A 22,196-nucleotide genomic window follows, 5' to 3' on the forward strand; every position below is an offset into this window, starting at 1 on the left:
TGACACCCACAAATGCAAAAGTCAGTTCCCCCAATTTTCTCCCCTACTTTTCACAAGCTGCTCACTCTTTCTGGAGTCTGGTGGCCTGTCTGTGTGTTGCCAGGCCCTTCCACTGTAGAGGGAAATGCAGCATAGAGCCAGAGACTTTCTGGTCGGTATGGTTTAGTGCTGTACAAATCAGTGACTTTACCTACCAGGGAGCCAAACGGCAAAAATTCTGAATTGACAATTTATGGTTATTGCCAAGTCTACATTTCCTCATCTGCACTAACAGATCCAATGGCGTGGGCAGGTAATTTGAAGACTATCATTGAGATTTTCCCTACCATATTTAAATACATTTTTAACAGACAGACATTGCTTTTAAGAAAACAATATACTACCTTTGAGGAAAGTATCACTTAGCAGCTGTCCAAGCAGCCACATGAAATCACTCCAAATTAAGTTTTTATACATAAAATGTTGACATACTTCAAGTATTCAGGAATCTAAATGAAAATGAAATTTCTTGCTTGGTACACTACAATATTTCTACAGGAGCTGCAGTGATAAAACGTTTCCAAACTTGCACCAAATATTTTCACTGCAGAGGTCTCATACGTACATCCTGCTACCTTCCTTACAAACGTCATGGGCATAAAGTTACAAACTAACATTTACCGTTATGTGAAAATACACCCACTGTCTCTATGCTACGGACCAATTCTCATCTAACTTTTCTCCCTTCAAGAACAGGCAGGAACGTACAGTTACTGCCCCAATGTGTTGGCTTTTTTAAAAAAAAACAAAATAAGTAACGTTTCCCTTCATAATACTGGATTTAACCAGTTCAGCATTTTAAAAAGGTATATGCAGTGGAAGAATGCTACCTTTTTATTTCACCACTCTCTCCCTGTTCAGTGGACACTTTCTCAGCGTTGTTGTCCAATTCCATTTCAACTGCATCAGTATCCTGGTCCTCCAAATGCTTTGCAGTTTCACAGTTTAATTCTCCACCAAGAAATTCAACTGTTTCGGGAGTGGCTCGTGTGTGGTCAATAAGATTTGTATCTTTTCCTACTTTCCACAACTTGTAACGCTCAGGCTGGAACTTGCGCACAAAAACATCCATTGAAATTTTTACCATATCCTTCCTGCAAGAGCACTGGATAGAAGAGAAAAGATATGGTGAATAAACAGATAGCTGGAGTAGTGCAGCAATATCAAAACTTTCAGCAGGGTTCTTCATGTTTCAGTACAATGCACTGCATTATGGATTAAGAATACACGCTTGCATATATTGTCTATGTCTGGAACTGAACTTATTAATGGTGGTTTCACTAAAGTTGTAATGATTACCATAATGCAGTAAAAAATCACTTTTGTAGATAACAAAAATTGGCAAGTAAATAAAAGTCCACAAATTGTAGTCTTGTATTCAATACACAGCAATACACTGGAAATGGGTACAAAGGCATGTACAATACAAAAAAAAATCAGAACTTCTGGCAGATAATGGAGGTTCCACTGTAATTAGTTCTATACCAAAACTGGTAATAGTCATTTTTGTTAAATGCAGCAGGAAAATCTTGCACTGTCCACAAGTCAGCAGACAGATTTGTAAATGGCTAAATTACTGGGATCAAAAATACAGATCAAAATACTTGGGAAGCCTTCCAGACTCTGGAAAACTTGTGGCACGTTCATCAAATTTCCTCACAAGTAACATCACTAGCTTTGAAGAGTTTTATGCTGTAAGCCCATTTTTGTAAATGTAATATTTAGCAACAGTACAAAAGCAGACAAAGAGTGAAAAAAATAGAATTCATTTCCAAAGTTAACTTGTTCAAATTAACTTCCCATCAATGCTGCTCCTTGTAAACCAATTTTCCTGATACAGGTAGACTATCCTTTATCCGCACTTCCGAAAACCTCTAAAAACCGAAAGTTTTTTCGTGGAGCGTAAGTCGTGTGCACGACATGACCCGAGTGGCGCCAAACATGACAGGAGTGGTCCGGGAGCTCTGCCTTTCCCTGTGAGCAGGGCAGAGGGTCACAGAGTTCCCTCCTGGGTAGGAGATTGCAGGCCGAGCCGGGCAGTGTGAAGGAGGTACCGGGAGAGTGAACCCAACAATACAGTGGCCCGTCCGATAGCTGCAGCGGCCCGTCCGATAGTCTTCCCCCCCCACCACCCTCCCCGACCTTTGCGGGCCAGCTTAGTGTAGGAGTCAGCCGATATCCGGCTTTCCCACAACTGGCGGCGGCAGTCGAGCCCCAGACCCCCGCTAAGTCAAGGAATTCAGATACGGAGCAGGGGGAGCCGGAAACCTCGATCCAACGACAGAAATCAGCAGCCGTTTTGTTAGGGGAAGAAAAAAAACCTAGGTTTTTTTTCTTCCCCTAGCATTTTTTTAATTTTTTTTTATAAAAACAGTCAGGCTGTGGAAAGAGTCTCTGTAGCTTAGCAACAGCTTCAGAGACGCTTCCAAGGCAGGGCCCGAGTGTTTACAAGCTGTTGCTAAGCAACAGTGTTTGTTGTCAGATACGGAGATGAAAACCTTCTGAAATCCGAAAAATTCCGAAAACCGAAACACAGCTGGTCCCAAGGTTTTCGGATAAAGGATAGTCTACCTGTACTGTAATCAATCTTTTGCCTTTTTTTCCTTGCTCCTATTTTCTTTGATACTTTGTCACCGTGGCCACAAACAGTACACGTGTAACCAACCGATATAGAACAACAGACTAACACCTCCTCTTAGGCCTTTGCAAAGGCTATTTTTTTTCTAAACCTGTATTTATGCACGTCTGTTTCACACCAAAGGTCACCTAGGAAATTTACAACTACTCTCTTACTTCAGCAGTTTATAATTAGTTGCGTTTCCAGGATTTTGATAGTTGCGGTCTTAAAGGCATTGGCCAGGTTAGCAGCTAAACGTCACAATTGTGCTCCGAAAAAGAGACTACCCATGAGTAATAACACTGGCAATGTTATGTCAATTCAAAAGTATCGGGGAGTTTTTCTTTCCAATTCAAATGCACAATGAGATACTGCTCTTGTATGAAAAAATGTTTAACCCACCAGATAAAAGTGACTTTCAAACCCTGCTACAGATTTTTAAATTAAATATGGAAGACTATGCATAATCGTAATTCTAAACCAGTCATGACAATGTAATTTTAATCTGTACCAATGGACTAACCCAAGTCAATAGGTATCATAAAAACCTTTGATGGTCACCGCTGGAGGTCAATAATAAAATACAAGAAACAGTACATACCAGAACAGCGTGCTTCCCATACTCTATCCATCTAAGTGTGGCAAAGTTTGTTGATTCAGCACAATTAAAGCCATGGTTAAAGCCAGCATGATAACCATAGGGGAATGTGATCATAAACTCCCCTGCCTCCTGGGTTACCTAGGAATTAATAAAAGGCTGGGTAAAAGGTGAATATTCTCTTAGAATGAATACATCCCTAATACAAATAACTGAGACAAATTCCATCAACTAATTGACAGCAAAAACAAAGTTAAAATATTAAGCAAATCAACTGGACATAAATGGATAGGGTTGAGAATTAACTGCTGGGGAAAATCTCTTTGTCTACTCCTCTCCCCCTATCAAAGCATAGAGATTTGTAATGATTAATGTTTGACCAGTCTGTAGTGCACGGCACACAATCTTAACACATAGTTTCTGGTAACAGAGTACCCGGTACAAGCACAGCGCAAAAAGAATTAAAACAGTAGATCAATAGGCATTTCAGAAATACTCCTAAATTGAATGGTCACTTGAGCTGCAGTGGAGACCGGTTGTTGTGTCAAGACTAGTTTAAGTTGTTCAGGGGGTCTGTCGGACTTTGAGCACTTTATAAAACTTAAGCAGAGTTTTTGTTTTGCAAGGTGTTCTGATAAAACGGACACTCCCGTTCTCAAAACATTTAAAATGTACTGAGAGGAGCAGTACCTTGCACAAGCATGTAACCATGCAGAGCTCTTTCCTATCCTGAAGAGTGCAGCAACAACTGGGCAGCACAAATTAGGTACTGCCAAATGGCTGGGTCATTTCTGCAGCTACCATCCTCCGATTACTAACACAGTATAAATACATCTTAAGTCAATGCAAGCAGAAACATTAAATATTCCTGATTATTGTCCACAAGTTGAATATGAGATCGACAAGCACTTCACTGCTCTGGTGAGGCAGGCAAGTAAAATACAAGTGACCAATGAACACTTTAGGCAAAAAGCCAGTTTGAAGAATTATAGGAGAAAACTACATCAGCAATTTAGTATGGAGTTTATTAGAAGAATTTTTATTTTTTTTTAATTTTTAACGAGGAATCTAGACAACAGAGCACCGAGAGGGTAATAAATGCATCTCTCCAATATCAGCTTCTTGTTCAAAAACAGAAGACCATCTTATTTTAACAATTATTTCCTTATTCAAAATAATACAGAAATTGTTACAATTGCTGGTGGCCTGAGAAAAGTGGTTTTGAAATGAACATTTTTATGAGCAAAATTATTTTGTCATTAAGTTTCACTATCCAACAACTGGAATGAGTAGACAACATACCTAGGGAAAAAAATCTTATAATATTAGTTTCAGTTGAACTACTCTGAAGTTGTCAAGCCTCGACTGTTTGACAGTTACATCACAGCCTTGCAACTCTCCCAGGTGCCGGTTTGTACAGAATCATGTGTTTATTTTGAACATTTTGCTGCACCTGGCACAGCTGTTTGTTCTACACATTCAAGAGTTTTTAATGCCTTAAGAAATCAATAAAATGCAGATTTATGGCACAGTAAATTATAGCCATCATATTCAGCATGGGTTTAAACATACTTCACTCATGTATTTTGATCAACAAGCTCCAACAGCAAACTAGTTGAAATAAAGTCAGCCATGAAATAGAATGCAACAGTAGCACAGACACGTTAGCCCCCCCATAGTCACAAAATCAAACCTATCGCCCAATGAATCATTTAGTCGAGAATACTCAAATCTCATTACTGCAGTATAATGTACAACATCCCAATAGCGTCATGTACATACCCTGTCAAACGGGATTCCATATTTCTTGAGAATAGAAGGTGATATCAGAGTCATCTTATGGCGCAGAAAAGCTTCACAGTTTTGAGCGCTACCTGGGAAAAAGCCTATTTTAAAAAAATCAGCGGAAAAAATTACAAATTAATACACAAAACAAGACAAAGTCAAGGACAAGGAAAGGCTATTTGGCTCATTTCTCCAATTTTTCCCAGCCTACTATCCAACTGTACCTTGAACTCCCCATCACCTGATAATTCATTCCAAAACACTCATCATCCTCCAAAGAAACATTTTCTGTCAAAATTGCTTTTCACTAATTTTAAACTCTAATGCTCATATGAACAGAGAGGGTGGAAAAATTGTCATGCAAGAATATATTATTGTTTAACGTGGCACTTATAATTATTGTTGCTTTCTACTTACTCAAGGAAATAATTATGTTTAAACATGACTAGAAATCAGATATTGTGGCATTGCTGCTGTTCACATTTAAAATAAAAAACAGTTTAATAAATTGGCTCTGGCTGTTAAAAGTCCAAATCACTGATGAAAAAAAAAAAGCCTAGGAAAGGAATCTGAACCCCAGCATAAAGGAAAACTCATTGCCGAAGGTCTTTGAGAGGCTCACACCTCCAAGTAGTAATGGCCCTGAAATTGCAGTGTATATGACAGCGTACTCAGAGTACGCCGTCATATTCCCTTTGAAACGCACCGCAAGTTCGGGATTTCCACACGCACTCGGTACGCCTCCGACCGCAATTTCTATCCTAATGTTTGTTTATAATGGCACACAAAGCAAATTTTATAGGCAAACTTAATTGTTATTATGTAGCACATAATTTGATATTTTAAATGTTGGATATTTGAAGTTGTGGAGGAAAAAATGAACTAAAGGTTCTCATTTTTGATTTGTAGCTATTCTTTGGTGGCTTGCTACTTGATGGCTGGTACAGCATTTGTGGGTTCAGCTGAAATTTGTCACCGTTTTATATGAACGCAGTTTTTCAAACAATGAAGCAGTAAAATTTGAATGAGTTACAGAGTAACAATTTGTTTTGAGCTATATTTGTTCATGGGCGATGTTGGCAATGTTGCATTTATTGTGCACTCTACTTGACTAGAGGTGCTGGTGTTGTTGTGCTTTCTTCATGAGCTACTCCTGTCTTGTGGTGATAGTGCTCCCACAATGGTGTTGGGTAGTAAAGTGTGCAATCATAATTTAAAATTGTTCTGCAGTGACATTGCTCAAGGATAAAATTGTTTAAAACACACGATAAATAGTGCCTACCATTGCTGGTAGTTAAATAACTGTATTTTCACATAATGCAGTTATATAAATAAAAAGTGTTTTTGTTGCACTTCGGTGAAGAATTAAAAATGACTTAGATGAGCATCAGTAAACGTAATGAAATTAAATAGATTTTTTCACATACTGAAAGTCTGAGTTGTTTGTATTTCCTATTATGTAACATGGCCTGCCACTTTTTGTAGTCAATCACATGTTTGTGTCTCAAAGTAAAACAGTAGAAAATAAGAACTGAAGGTGTAAGGCATGTGTGAATCAAAATTAAGAAAAACTGCCATAAAGCTAATCAGAATCTATCAAGGACTTGAGGAAACAACTAATCTTGAATGACTGGCGAGAAGAACATACGAATAAGCAAGAGAGAAATAAATCAAAATCAAAATACTTTATGAAAAAATGTTTCCACACCCTTCTTTTCCTCAGTAACAGAAATTTATAATTTCAAAATAAGGTTTGAATTACATATTTCACAACAGCATGATTAAGAATTTTTATGTTTTTAACACCTTCATCAAAGTTTATAATTCAATCACATTTCAAAAGTCCAGGCTTTAATGCTGCTCCACCCCCCCAAAAAAAGACATTGGGCAACTAGCCAGTAGGAAGCACCAACTCACACTGGAACCACTCCAGAACATGTCCCTATAGCTTTTGCCACCAGGGATACTCATCCAGAAATACAAGAGCTCCAAATGGCAGGTTTCTACACACCTGAAAATACATTTTTTGGCTTGGTCCCAAAGTTGTCCCTTCGAGAAGGAAAATCAGGGCTGGGGGACCGGGGAGGGGTAAAGAAAGAGTGCAAGTGTTTTTTTTTTTAAATTTAATGTAGCACCACCACCCGCCCTCCATTTTATATACTGAAGAGAGAGAAAATTTGATTTGACTTCTTAAAAAAACCACAAGCCTTTCCCATAAGATCACCAACAGGAAGGATTCTGGAGTGATTGCATGAGACGACAATGATGGGGTGGGGGGTGGTTGGAGAAAGGTGGGTAGTTGGAGAAAGGTGAGTGAGAAAGACAACTCCAATCTGGAGCCATAATCCAAACAAGTGGTTTCCTGGGGCCATGCAGCTTGATTGGATCTCAGACTTGTTGCAGGTCACAACCGCTATTGTATCCAAGGAGGACATTCCAGAGTGATGTCACAAAGTGGCCAGCAAGGATGGAAATGTTATCCCAACAGTGAGAAAGTTGATAGTTCCTTAAAAAGTCAAACAAAACCTGTTTAATATTTTCACCCTTCACCATCCTCCCTACAACTTATAAAATGGGGGCATACATTCAATAGAAAATTCTCTCCTAGACTTAACCTTCCAAATTAAGCTATTTCAAGGCAGAAATTCAGACCAAGACAAAACAGATTGCAGTACACATTTTTACCTTTAGCCAGGCGTTCCAGTCGCTTTCCATGTTCTGGAGGAACAGTGTACCTGCAAGAATATAATATACAGTTATTAGATATATAAAATTTGCTATACATGTTGCAAACTCCTTATTCTGGCACCACCATTCTGTGACACGCAAGCATGCCTGCAGCTGCACAATTCTACCACTAGTTGGAGCGTCAAGTTCAAGAAGTTGCAGATCCCCATACCGAGACCATCACTAGAACACTGAGGAAAATTCCCTTTGTCCTGACTTTCCCTGGAACAAGCCATAGCACAGGTTGTCTATAATATAGATCACCATCAAATTATGCTGCCTTATTTCAGGTGGAAGAGCAATAAAACATGCCTATAAATAATGATTGATTAATAATGCACTTTAAATTGCCAAACTAGATATATTCTACTGGAATAAGTAATTTGTTTTAATTTATTATTTGTACAGCTATGTTTTTATATTAAGTCAGCACAACACAAGTGATGTCAGTGCTTGGGAACAAAAGCGTTTCACCTTGGGTATTCCATGTAAGTATCAAGTACTCTCAGGTGAGTTATAGTACAGCCAATATGGAGTAAAAAACCCCTTTAATTTGCTTTAACCCCCAACCATCATGGTGCACTCTGCATTGGGCAGAGCATACACACCTAACCGGTGACTGCTTTGCTGCAAAATCTCTGTTCTATCCACAACGGTGACCCTGGGCTCCTTGAATTTCACTTCTCATTTCCACTCTACCATTGAACTTTGTGCACTTCTCAAACCAGGCTCAACACAAACTTCAGGAACAGAGAGGTAAACTATTCATGGTCTGGACGGGGTGTGAAGCTTTGCAGGCAGGCCATGGGAAATCAGGCCCATGGTTGCCAAGTTTCCCTACAGGTGATTGTGGTGCTGAAAAGGAGCCCATGTTACCAGTATAGGCCTCACGTTAACTATATAGATCCGTCACCTGAACTTCAACAGTCACCAAGGGCATGCCCAGTGTGCTGCTCACCCACTTGAAATGGAGGCAATGGGGCCTGTCCTGCTCATACAGACCTCTTAAAATGGTATGTAGATGTTGGGATCATCTACAGAAATGCTCGCCCTGCCACCACATAGAATCATAAAAATAGTACAGCACAGAAGGAGGCCATTCAGCCCACCGAGTCTGTGCCGGCTCTTTCGAAGAACAATCCAGTAAGTCCCACTCTTTCCCCATATCCTTGCAATTTTTCAGTAAACATTGCTGCATTTTCCCTGCGTATTATTTTTGCTGGGAACTCTGATTTATGCATTTTGCTGCTTAAAAAAACCCCAATGCTTTTCTTCAATAATCTTGGTTGCTGTGGGCACATAAATGGTACTGTACAAGTGGTGTGTATGGGCATTCCATTCCCATTTCCAAATAGGCTGGATGCTTTATATGTTTAAGAAACAAATATGAAGAGTGCAAGCTAAATCTGAGCTTGTTACCAGGACTTGGGCTCGCCAAAGTGCAGGTAGTTAATGCTGTAGAGATCCATGTCCTCGGTGTGCCAAGCAAAGGTAGTTTTCCACATTCCAAAATAGAGGTACGGAGTATTGACACCTTCAATTGTGATGCCACTTTCTTTTTCTACCACATCCAGGATGGTGTTCAAGTGCCCAATGTTCCATTCAGTCACACCCTAAACAAACAGGAAATTATATCTTTAAGCAAAATATTTTGTTTTAAAAAAAAAATCTAAATTTGAAAATGCGCAAAATTAAAACGGTTTTTACTACAAAGAAATTAACTAAAGGTGCACACTGTATGAATCCTGTGTGAATATGAAGGAGTCCAGAGACAATCCAACCTTTCCTTTCTATACAAAAGAGATTATTACACCCCATTCACTCCCCACGACCACAAAATGTCCTGGAAAATTAGGTCCACCATGAGAAAAAAAACTACAGTTAAATAGTAACTTTTTGTCAAAGGACAGAGTCCCAAGCGGTGTTTTTATTTACAATAACCCTCACAAATGCTCCACTGAGTAACGAGACACAATTCTACATTTGCAATTCCTTAATCAGCATGTACCTGATCTCAATTGGAAGTTGCCGAGTGAAGGCCAGGCACAGTAGAGGGAACAGAGACACACCTGGGCAATCAGCCATGCAACTCGGGCACAACCAGCCACTAGGATGCGTGGAACAGCACTGTCAGAGAGATTTGGAAACAGCTGTCTGACCCATTATCTCAGACAACAATAATGAGGCACGGAGAAAAGGAAATGAAAAGTCTGCTTCTTCGGGACTTCTACTCTACGAGCCAGGCACTTATGCTAATTCACACTGATAGCACCCAGACCCCTTGTTCACTGTGGAGAGAATATTACTGAAACTAAGCAGCAGCAACACCCTACACATACAGAGAGCTTCAGATCTCAATTAGCAGGGGAAGAAAGGAGAGAATAAAGGCATTGAGCATAGATAGCTGAAGAATGACATGGTCAATTTGAACTTATGTGCAAGCTCTCCTTGAAGAATTAAAAAAGTGGGAATATTCAAACACCACAACCCAGCTATAGCATTTTTATGCTGATCTAATTTGAGTTATGAAAACACATTATGCAATTTGCTCAAGTAGATTTGTAAAATAATAAGACAGGGATCAGCAGTGAAACTGTCTCCCACTAGATTTACTAGACTGGTACCGGGGGTCAAACTGTCTCCCACTAGATTTACTAGACTGGTACCAGGGGTCAAACTGTCTCCCACTAGATTTACTAGACTGGTACCAGGGGTCAAACTGTCTCCCACTAGATTTACTGGACTGGTACCGGGGGTCAAACTGTCTCCCACTAGATTTACTGGACTGGTACCAGGGGTCAAACTGTCTCCCACTAGATTTACTGGACTGGTACCGGGGGTCAAACTGTCTCCCACTAGATTTACTGGACTGGTACCAGGGGTCAAACTGTCTCCCACTAGATTTACTAGACTGGTACCAGGGGTCAAACTGTCTCCCACTAGATTTACTGGACTGGTACCGGGGGTCAAACTGTCTCCCACTAGATTTACTGGACTGGTACCAGGGGTCAAACTGTCTCCCACTAGATTTACTGGACTGGTACCGGGGGTCAAACTGTCTCCCACTAGATTTACTAGACTGGTACCAGGGGTCAAACTGTCTCCCACTAGATTTACTAGACTGGTACCGGGGGTCAAACTGTCTCCCACTAGATTTACTAGACTGGTACCGGGGGTCAAACTGTCTCCCACTAGATTTACTAGACTGGTACCTGGAGTCAAACTGTCTCCCACTAGATTTACTGGACTGGTACCAGGAGTCAAACTGTCTCCCACTAGATTTACTAGACTGGTACCAGGAGTCAAACTGTCTCCCACTAGATTTACTGGACTGGTACCAGGGGTCAAACTGTCTCCCACTAGATTTACTAGACTGGTACCGGGGGTCAAACTGTCTCCCACTAGATTTACTGGACTGGTACCGGGGGTCAAACTGTCTCCCACTAGATTTACTAGACTGGTACCGGGGGTCAAACTGTCTCCCACTAGATTTACTAGACTGGTACCGGGGGTCAAACTGTCTCCCACTAGATTTACTAGACTGGTACCAGGAGTCAAACTGTCTCCCACTAGATTTACTAGACTGGTACCGGGGGTCAAACTGTCTCCCACTAGATTTTCTAGACTGGTACCGGGGGTCAAACTGTCTCCCACTAGATTTACTAGACTGGTACCAGGAGTCAAACTGTCTCCCACTAGATTTACTGGACTGGTACCGGGGGTCAAACTGTCTCCCACTAGATTTACTAGACTGGTACCGGGAGTCAAACTGTCTCCCACTAGATTTACTAGACTGGTACCGGGGGTCAAACTGTCTCCCACTAGATTTACTAGACTGGTACCAGGAGTCAAACTGTCTCCCACTAGATTTACTGGACTGGTACCGGGAGTCAAACTGTCTCCCACTAGATTTACTAGACTGGTACCAGGAGTCAAACTGTCTCCCACTAGATTTACTAGACTGGTACCAGGGGTCAAACTGTCTCCCACTAGATTTACTGGACTGGTACCAGGGGTCAAACTGTCTCCCACTAGATTTACTAGACTGGTACCGGGGGTCAAACTGTCTCCCACTAGATTTACTAGACTGGTACCGGGGGTCAAACTGTCTCCCACTAGATTTACTGGACTGGTACCGGGGGTCAAACTGTCTCCCACTAGATTTACTGGACTGGTACCGGGGGTCAAACTGTCTCCCACTAGATTTACTGGACTGGTACCAGGGGTCAAACTGTCTCCCACTAGATTTACTGGACTGGTACCGGGGGTCAAACTGTCTCCCACTAGATTTACTGGACTGGTACCGGGGGTCAAACTGTCTCCCACTAGATTTACTAGACTGGTACCGGGGGTCAAACTGTCTCCCACTAGATTTACTGGACTGGTACCGGGGGTCAAACTGTCTCCCACTAGATTTACTGGACTGGTACCGGGGGTCAAACTGTCTCCCACTAGATTTACTGGACTGGTACCAGGGGTCAAACTGTCTCCCACTAGATTTACTGGACTGGTACCGGGGGTCAAACTGTCTCCCACTAGATTTACTGGACTGGTACCGGGGGTCAAACTGTCTCCCACTAGATTTACTGGACTGGTACCAGGGGTCAAACTGTCTCCCACTAGATTTACTGGACTGGTACCGGGGGTCAAACTGTCTCCCACTAGATTTACTAGACTGGTACCGGGGGTCAAACTGTCTCCCACTAGATTTACTAGACTGGTACCGGGGGTCAAACTGTCTCCCACTAGATTTTCTAGACTGGTACCGGGGGTCAAACTGTCTCCCACTAGATTTACTGGACTGGTACCAGGGGTCAAACTGTCTCCCACTAGATTTACTGGACTGGTACCGGGGGTCAAACTGTCTCCCACTAGATTTACTGGACTGGTACCAGGGGTCAAACTGTCTCCCACTAGATTTACTGGACTGGTACCGGGAGTCAAACTGTCTCCCACTAGATTTTCTAGACTGGTACCGGGGGTCAAACTGTCTCCCACTAGATTTACTGGACTGGTACCAGGGGTCAAACTGTCTCCCACTAGATTTACTGGACTGGTACCGGGGGTCAAACTGTCTCCCACTAGATTTACTAGACTGGTACCAGGAGTCAAACTGTCTCCCACTAGATTTACTAGACTGGTACCGGGGGTCAAACTGTCTCCCACTAGATTTACTGGACTGGTACCGGGGGTCAAACTGTCTCCCACTAGATTTACTAGACTGGTACCAGGGGTCAAACTGTCTCCCACTAGATTTACTAGACTGGTACCGGGGGTCAAACTGTCTCCCACTAGATTTACTAGACTGGTACCGGGGGTCAAACTGTCTCCCACTAGATTTACTAGACTGGTACCAGGAGTCAAACTGTCTCCCACTAGATTTTCTAGACTGGTACCGGGGGTCAAACTGTCTCCCACTAGATTTACTAGACTGGTACCAGGAGTCAAACTGTCTCCCACTAGATTTACTAGATTGGTACCAGGGGTCAAACTGTCTCCCACTAGATTTACTGGACTGGTACCAGGAGTCAAACTGTCTCCCACTAGATTTACTAGACTGGTACCGGGGGTCAAACTGTCTCCCACTAGATTTACTAGACTGGTACCGGGGGTCAAACTGTCTCCCACTAGATTTACTAGACTGGTACCGGGGGTCAAACTGTCTCCCACTAGATTTACTAGACTGGTACCAGGGGTCAAACTGTCTCCCACTAGATTTACTAGACTGGTACCAGGAGTCAAACTGTCTCCCACTAGATTTACTGGACTGGTACCGGGAGTCAAACTGTCTCCCACTAGATTTACTAGACTGGTACCGGGAGTCAAACTGTCTCCCACTAGATTTACTAGACTGGTACCGGGGGTCAAACTGTCTCCCACTAGATTTACTGGACTGGTACCGGGGGTCAAACTGTCTCCCACTAGATTTACTGGACTGGTACCGGGGGTCAAACTGTCTCCCACTAGATTTACTGGACTGGTACTGGGGGGTCAAACTGTCTCCCACTAGATTTACTAGACTGGTACCAGGAGTCAAACTGTCTCCCACTAGATTTACTAGACTGGTACCAGGAGTCAAACTGTCTCCCACTAGATTTACTAGACTGGTACCGGGAGTCAAACTGTCTCCCACTAGATTTACTAGACTGGTACCGGGGGTCAAACTGTCTCCCACTAGATTTACTAGACTGGTACCGGGAGTCAAACTGTCTCCCACTAGATTTACTAGACTGGTACCGGGAGTCAAACTGTCTCCCACTAGATTTACTAGACTGGTACCAGGGGTCAAACTGTCTCCCACTAGATTTACTAGACTGGTACCGGGGGTCAAACTGTCTCCCACTAGATTTACTAGACTGGTACCAGGGGTCAAACTGTCTCCCACTAGATTTACTAGACTGGTACCAGGGGTCAAACTGTCTCCCACTAGATTTACTGGACTGGTACCGGGGGTCAAACTGTCTCCCACTAGATTTACTGGACTGGTACCGGGGGTCAAACTGTCTCCCACTAGATTTACTAGACTGGTACCAGGAGTCAAACTGTCTCCCACTAGATTTACTAGACTGGTACCAGGAGTCAAACTGTCTCCCACTAGATTTACTAGACTGGTACCAGGAGTCAAACTGTCTCCCACTAGATTTACTAGACTGGTACCGGGGGTCAAACTGTCTCCCACTAGATTTACTGGACTGGTACCGGGGGTCAAACTGTCTCCCACTAGATTTACTAGACTGGTACCAGGGGTCAAACTGTCTCCCACTAGATTTACTAGACTGGTACCGGGGGTCAAACTGTCTCCCACTAGATTTACTAGACTGGTACCAGGGGTCAAACTGTCTCCCACTAGATTTACTGGACTGGTACCGGGGGTCAAACTGTCTCCCACTAGATTTACTGGACTGGTACCGGGGGTCAAACTGTCTCCCACTAGATTTACTAGACTGGTACCAGGAGTCAAACTGTCTCCCACTAGATTTACTAGACTGGTACCAGGAGTCAAACTGTCTCCCACTAGATTTACTAGACTGGTACCAGGAGTCAAACTGTCTCCCACTAGATTTACTAGACTGGTACCGGGGGTCAAACTGTCTCCCACTAGATTTACTGGACTGGTACCAGGGGTCAAACTGTCTCCCACTAGATTTACTAGACTGGTACCGGGGGTCAAACTGTCTCCCACTAGATTTACTCGACTGGTACCAGGAGTCAAACTGTCTCCCACTAGATTTACTAGACTGGTACCAGGGGTCAAACTGTCTCCCACTAGATTTACTAGACTGGTACCGGGAGTCAAACTGTCTCCCACTAGATTTACTAGACTGGTACCAGGAGTCAAACTGTCTCCCACTAGATTTACTAGACTGGTACCAGGGGTCAAACTGTCTCCCACTAGATTTACTAGACTGGTACCGGGAGTCAAACTGTCTCCCACTAGATTTACTGGACTGGTACCGGGAGTCAAACTGTCTCCCACTAGATTTACTGGACTGGTACCAGGAGTCAAACTGTCTCCCACTAGATTTACTAGACTGGTACCGGGGGTCAAACTGTCTCCCACTAGATTTACTAGACTGGTACCGGGGGTCAAACTGTCTCCCACTAGATTTACTAGACTGGTACCAGGAGTCAAACTGTCTCCCACTAGATTTACTAGACTGGTACCGGGGGTCAAACTGTCTCCCACTAGATTTACTAGACTGGTACCGGGGGTCAAACTGTCTCCCACTAGATTTACTAGACTGGTACCGGGAGTCAAACTGTCTCCCACTAGATTTACTGGACTGGTACCAGGGGTCAAACTGTCTCCCACTAGATTTACTAGACTGGTACCGGGGGTCAAACTGTCTCCCACTAGATTTACTAGACTGGTACCGGGGGTCAAACTGTCTCCCACTAGATTTACTAGAATGGTACCAGGAGTCAAACTGTCTCCCACTAGATTTACTAGACTGGTACTGGGGGTCAAACTGTCTCCCACTAGATTTACTAGACTGGTACCAGGAGTCAAACTGTCTCCCACTAGATTTACTAGACTGGTACCGGGGGTCAAACTGTCTCCCACTAGATTTACTAGAATGGTACCAGGAGTCAAACTGTCTCCCACTAGATTTACTAGAATGGTACCAGGAGTCAAACTGTCTCCCACTAGATTTACTAGACTGGTACTGGGGGTCAAACTGTCTCCCACTAGATTTACTAGACTGGTACCGGGAGTCAAACTGTCTCCCACTAGATTTACTAGACTGGTACCGGGAGTCAAACTGTCTCCCACTAGATTTACTAGACTGGTACCGGGGGTCAAACTGTCTCCCACTAGATTTACTAGACTGGTACCGGGGGTCAAACTGTCTCCCACTAGATTTACTAGACTGGTACCAGGAGTCAAACTGTCTCCCACTAGATTTACTAGACTGGTACCAGGGGTCAAACTGTCTCCCACTAGATTTACTAGACTGGTACCGGGGGTCAAACTGTCTCCCACTAGATTTACTAGAATGGTACCAGGAGTCAAACTGTCTCCCACTAGATTTACTAGACTGGTACCAGGGGTCAAACTGTCTCCCACTAGATTTACTAGACTGGTACCAGGAGTCAAACTGTCTCCCACTAGATTTACTAGACTGGTACCAGGGGTCAAACTGTCTCCCACTAGATTTACTAGACTGGTACCAGGAGTCAAACTGTCTCCCACTAGATTTACTAGACTGGTACCAGGAGTCAAACTGTCTCCCACTAGATTTACTAGACTGGTACCGGGGGTCAAACTGTCTCCCACTAGATTTACTAGAATGGTACCAGGAGTCAAACTGTCTCCCACTAGATTTACTAGACTGGTACCGGGGGTCAAACTGTCTCCCACTAGATTTACTAGACTGGTACCGGGGGTCAAACTGTCTCCCACTAGATTTACTAGACTGGTACCAGGGGTCAAACTGTCTCCCACTAGATTTACTAGACTGGTACCGGGGGTCAAACTGTCTCCCACTAGATTTACTAGAATGGTACCAGGAGTCAAACTGTCTCCCACTAGATTTACTAGAATGGTACCGGGGGTCAAACTGTCTCCCACTAGATTTACTAGACTGGTACCGGGGGTCAAACTGTCTCCCACTAGATTTACTAGACTGGTACCGGGGGTCAAACTGTCTCCCACTAGATTTACTAGACTGGTACCGGGGGTCAAACTGTCTCCCACTAGATTTACTAGACTGGTACCGGGGGTCAAACTGTCTCCCACTAGATTTACTAGAATGGTACCGGGAGTCAAACTGTCTCCCACTAGATTTACTAGACTGGTACCAGGAGTCAAACTGTCTCCCACTAGATTTACTAGACTGGTACCGGGGGTCAAACTGTCTCCCACTAGATTTACTAGACTGGTACCGGGAGTCAAACTGTCTCCCACTAGATTTACTAGACTGGTACCGGGGGTCAAACTGTCTCCCACTAGATTTACTAGACTGGTACCGGGAGTCAAACTGTCTCCCACTAGATTTACTAGACTGGTACCGGGGGTCAAACTGTCTCCCACTAGATTTACTAGACTGGTACCGGGGGTCAAACTGTCTCCCACTAGATTTACTGGACTGGTACCAGGGGTCAAACTGTCTCCCACTAGATTTACTAGACTGGTACCAGGAGTCAAACTGTCTCCCACTAGATTTACTAGACTGGTACCGGGGTTCAAACTGTCTCCCACTAGATTTACTAGACTGGTACCGGGGGTCAAACTGTCTCCCACTAGATTTACTAGACTGGTACCGGGGGTCAAACTGTCTCCCACTAGATTTACTAGACTGGTACCAGGGGTCAAACTGTCTCCCACTAGATTTACTGGACTGGTACCGGGGGTCAAACTGTCTCCCACTAGATTTACTAGACTGGTACCGGGGGTCAAACTGTCTCCCACTAGATTTACTAGACTGGTACCGGGAGTCAAACTGTCTCCCACTAGATTTACTAGACTGGTACCGGGAGTCAAACTGTCTCCCACTAGATTTACTAGACTGGTACCGGGAGTCAAACTGTCTCCCACTAGATTTACTGGACTGGTACCAGGAGTCAAACTGTCTCCCACTAGATTTACTAGACTGGTACCGGGGGTCAAACTGTCTCCCACTAGATTTACTAGACTGGTACCGGGAGTCAAACTGTCTCCCACTAGATTTACTAGACTGGTACCGGGGGTCAAACTGTCTCCCACTAGATTTACTAGACTGGTACCGGGGGTCAAACTGTCTCCCACTAGATTTACTGGACTGGTACCAGGGGTCAAACTGTCTCCCACTAGATTTACTAGACTGGTACCGGGAGTCAAACTGTCTCCCACTAGATTTACTGGACTGGTACCGGGGGTCAAACTGTCTCCCACTAGATTTACTGGACTGGTACCAGGGGTCAAACTGTCTCCCACTAGATTTACTGGACTGGTACCGGGGGTCAAACTGTCTCCCACTAGATTTACTAGACTGGTACCGGGGGTCAAACTGTCTCCCACTAGATTTACTAGACTGGTACCGGGAGTCAAACTGTCTCCCACTAGATTTACTAGACTGGTACCAGGGGTCAAACTGTCTCCCACTAGATTTACTAGACTGGTACCGGGAGTCAAACTGTCTCCCACTAGATTTACTAGACTGGTACCAGGGGTCAAACTGTCTCCCACTAGATTTACTAGACTGGTACCGGGAGTCAAACTGTCTCCCACTAGATTTACTAGACTGGTACCAGGGGTCAAACTGTCTCCCACTAGATTTACTAGACTGGTACCGGGGGTCAAACTGTCTCCCACTAGATTTACTAGACTGGTACCAGGGGTCAAACTGTCTCCCACTAGATTTACTAGACTGGTACCGGGGGTCAAACTGTCTCCCACTAGATTTACTAGACTGGTACCGGGGGTCAAACTGTCTCCCACTAGATTTACTGGACTGGTACCGGGGGTCAAACTGTCTCCCACTAGATTTACTAGACTGGTACCAGGGGTCAAACTGTCTCCCACTAGATTTACTAGACTGGTACCAGGGGTCAAACTGTCTCCCACTAGATTTACTAGACTGGTACCGGGGGTCAAACTGTCTCCCACTAGATTTACTAGACTGGTACCAGGGGTCAAACTGTCTCCCACTAGATTTACTAGACTGGTACCGGGGGTCAAACTGTCTCCCACTAGATTTACTAGACTGGTACCGGGGGTCAAACTGTCTCCCACTAGATTTACTAGACTGGTACCGGGGGTCAAACTGTCTCCCACTAGATTTACTAGACTGGTACCGGGGGTCAAACTGTCTCCCACTAGATTTACTAGACTGGTACCGGGAGTCAAACTGTCTCCCACTAGATTTACTGGACTGGTACCGGGGGTCAAACTGTCTCCCACTAGATTTACTAGACTGGTACCGGGAGTCAAACTGTCTCCCACTAGATTTACTAGACTGGTACCGGGGGTCAAACTGTCTCCCACTAGATTTACTAGACTGGTACCGGGGGTCAAACTGTCTCCCACTAGATTTACTAGACTGGTACCGGGGGTCAAACTGTCTCCCACTAGATTTACTAGACTGGTACCAGGGGTCAAACTGTCTCCCACTAGATTTACTGGACTGGTACCAGGAGTCAAACTGTCTCCCACTAGATTTACTAGACTGGTACCAGGAGTCAAACTGTCTCCCACTAGATTTACTAGACTGGTACCAGGGGTCAAACTGTCTCCCACTAGATTTACTGGACTGGTACCGGGGGTCAAACTGTCTCCCACTAGATTTACTAGACTGGTACCGGGGGTCAAACTGTCTCCCACTAGATTTACTGGACTGGTACCAGGAGTCAAACTGTCTCCCACTAGATTTACTAGACTGGTACCGGGAGTCAAACTGTCTCCCACTAGATTTACTGGACTGGTACCAGGAGTCAAACTGTCTCCCACTAGATTTACTGGACTGGTACCAGGAGTCAAACTGTCTCCCACTAGATTTACTAGACTGGTACCAGGAGTCAAACTGTCTCCCACTAGATTTACTGGACTGGTACCGGGGGTCAAACTGTCTCCCACTAGATTTACTAGACTGGTACCGGGGGTCAAACTGTCTCCCACTAGATTTACTAGACTGGTACCGGGGGTCAAACTGTCTCCCACTAGATTTACTAGACTGGTACCGGGGGTCAAACTGTCTCCCACTAGATTTACTGGACTGGTACCAGGGGTCAAACTGTCTCCCACTAGATTTACTGGACTGGTACCAGGGGTCAAACTGTCTCCCACTAGATTTACTAGACTGGTACCAGGGGTCAAACTGTCTCCCACTAGATTTACTGGACTGGTACCAGGGGTCAAACTGTCTCCCACTAGATTTACTAGACTGGTACCAGGAGTCAAACTGTCTCCCACTAGATTTACTAGACTGGTACCAGGAGTCAAACTGTCTCCCACTAGATTTACTGGACTGGTACCGGGAGTCAAACTGTCTCCCACTAGATTTACTAGACTGGTACCAGGAGTCAAACTGTCTCCCACTAGATTTACTAGACTGGTACCAGGAGTCAAACTGTCTCCCACTAGATTTACTGGACTGGTACCGGGGGTCAAACTGTCTCCCACTAGATTTACTGGACTGGTACCAGGGGGTCAAACTGTCTCCCACTAGATTTACTAGACTGGTACCAGGGGTCAAACTGTCTCCCACTAGATTTACTAGACTGGTACCGGGGGTCAAACTGTCTCCCACTAGATTTACTATACTGGTACCGGGGGTCAAACTGTCTCCCACTAGATTTACTAGACTGGTACCGGGGGTTAAACTGTCTCCCACTAGATTTACTGGACTGGTACCGGGGTTCAAACTGTCTCCCACTAGATTTACTAGACTGGTACCGGGGGTCACTGTCTCCCACTAGATTTACTGGACTGGTACCAGGAGTCAAACTGTCTCCCACTAGATTTACTAGAATGGTACCGGGGGTCAAACTGTCTCCCACTAGATTTACTAGACTGGTACCGGGGGTCAAACTGTCTCCCACTAGATTTACTGGACTGGTACCGGGAGTCAAACTGTCTCCCACTAGATTTACTGGACTGGTACCAGGAGTCAAACTGTCTCCCACTAGATTTACTAGACTGGTACCGGGAGTCAAACTGTCTCCCACTAGATTTACTGGACTGGTACCAGGAGTCAAACTGTCTCCCACTAGATTTACTAGACTGGTACCGGGAGTCAAACTGTCTCCCACTAGATTTACTAGACTGGTACCGGGAGTCAAACTGTCTCCCACTAGATTTACTAGACTGGTACCGGGGGTCAAACTGTCTCCCACTAGATTTACTGGACTGGTACCAGGGGTCAAACTGTCTCCCACTAGATTTACTAGACTGGTACCGGGGGTCAAACTGTCTCCCACTAGATTTACTGGACTGGTACCAGGAGTCAAACTGTCTCCCACTAGATTTACTAGACTGGTACCGGGAGTCAAACTGTCTCCCACTAGATTTACTGGACTGGTACCGGGGGTCAAACTGTCTCCCACTAGATTTACTAGACTGGTACCAGGAGTCAAACTGTCTCCCACTAGATTTACTGGACTGGTACCGGGGGTTAAACTGTCTCCCACTAGATTTACTAGACTGGTACCAGGAGTCAAACTGTCTCCCACTAGATTTACTAGACTGGTACCGGGGGTCAAACTGTCTCCCACTAGATTTACTAGACTGGTACCGGGGGTCAAACTGTCTCCCACTAGATTTACTGGACTGGTACCAGGAGTCAAACTGTCTCCCACTAGATTTACTAGACTGGTACCAGGAGTCAAACTGTCTCCCACTAGATTTACTAGACTGGTACCGGGGGTCAAACTGTCTCCCACTAGATTTACTAGACTGGTACCGGGGGTCAAACTGTCTCCCACTAGATTTACTAGACTGGTACCGGGGGTCAAACTGTCTCCCACTAGATTTACTAGACTGGTACCGGGAGTCAAACTGTCTCCCACTAGATTTACTAGACTGGTACCGGGGGTCAAACTGTCTCCCACTAGATTTACTAGACTGGTACCGGGGGTCAAACTGTCTCCCACTAGATTTACTAGACTGGTACCGGGGTTCAAACTGTCTCCCACTAGATTTACTAGACTGGTACCGGGGGTCAAACTGTCTCCCACTAGATTTACTAGACTGGTACCGGGGGTCAAACTGTCTCCCACTAGATTTACTAGACTGGTACCGGGAGTCAAACTGTCTCCCACTAGATTTACTAGACTGGTACCGGGGGTCAAACTGTCTCCCACTAGATTTACTGGACTGGTACCAGGAGTCAAACTGTCTCCCACTAGATTTACTAGACTGGTACCAGGAGTCAAACTGTCTCCCACTAGATTTACTAGACTGGTACCGGGAGTCAAACTGTCTCCCACTAGATTTACTAGACTGGTACCAGG

At 44.4% G+C, this 22,196-nt stretch overlaps 1 protein-coding gene across 4 annotated transcripts in view; it reads right to left on the reverse strand.

Annotated features, from left to right (window-relative positions):
- Positions 1-22,196, reverse strand: part of kdm4aa (lysine (K)-specific demethylase 4A, genome duplicate a) — a 112,465-nt gene that overhangs the window by 37,445 nt on the left and 52,824 nt on the right. For all 4 annotated transcript variants that reach the window (XM_085983211.1, XM_085983209.1, XM_085983210.1 and 1 more), the window contains exons 5-9: positions 9,186-9,379; positions 7,725-7,774; positions 5,037-5,140; positions 3,258-3,395; positions 870-1,144 (exon numbers count right to left, since the gene is read on the reverse strand). In XM_085983211.1, the coding sequence (XP_085839337.1) occupies positions 870-1,144; positions 3,258-3,395; positions 5,037-5,140; positions 7,725-7,774; positions 9,186-9,379 (761 nt within the window). The remainder of the gene's footprint in view (positions 1-869; positions 1,145-3,257; positions 3,396-5,036; positions 5,141-7,724; positions 7,775-9,185; positions 9,380-22,196) is intronic.

Source organism: Somniosus microcephalus, chromosome 3, assembly GCF_052327205.1.
Source record: "Somniosus microcephalus isolate GS21.2 chromosome 3, FLI_Smic_1.0, whole genome shotgun sequence".
NCBI lineage: Eukaryota > Metazoa > Chordata > Chondrichthyes > Squaliformes > Somniosidae > Somniosus > Somniosus microcephalus.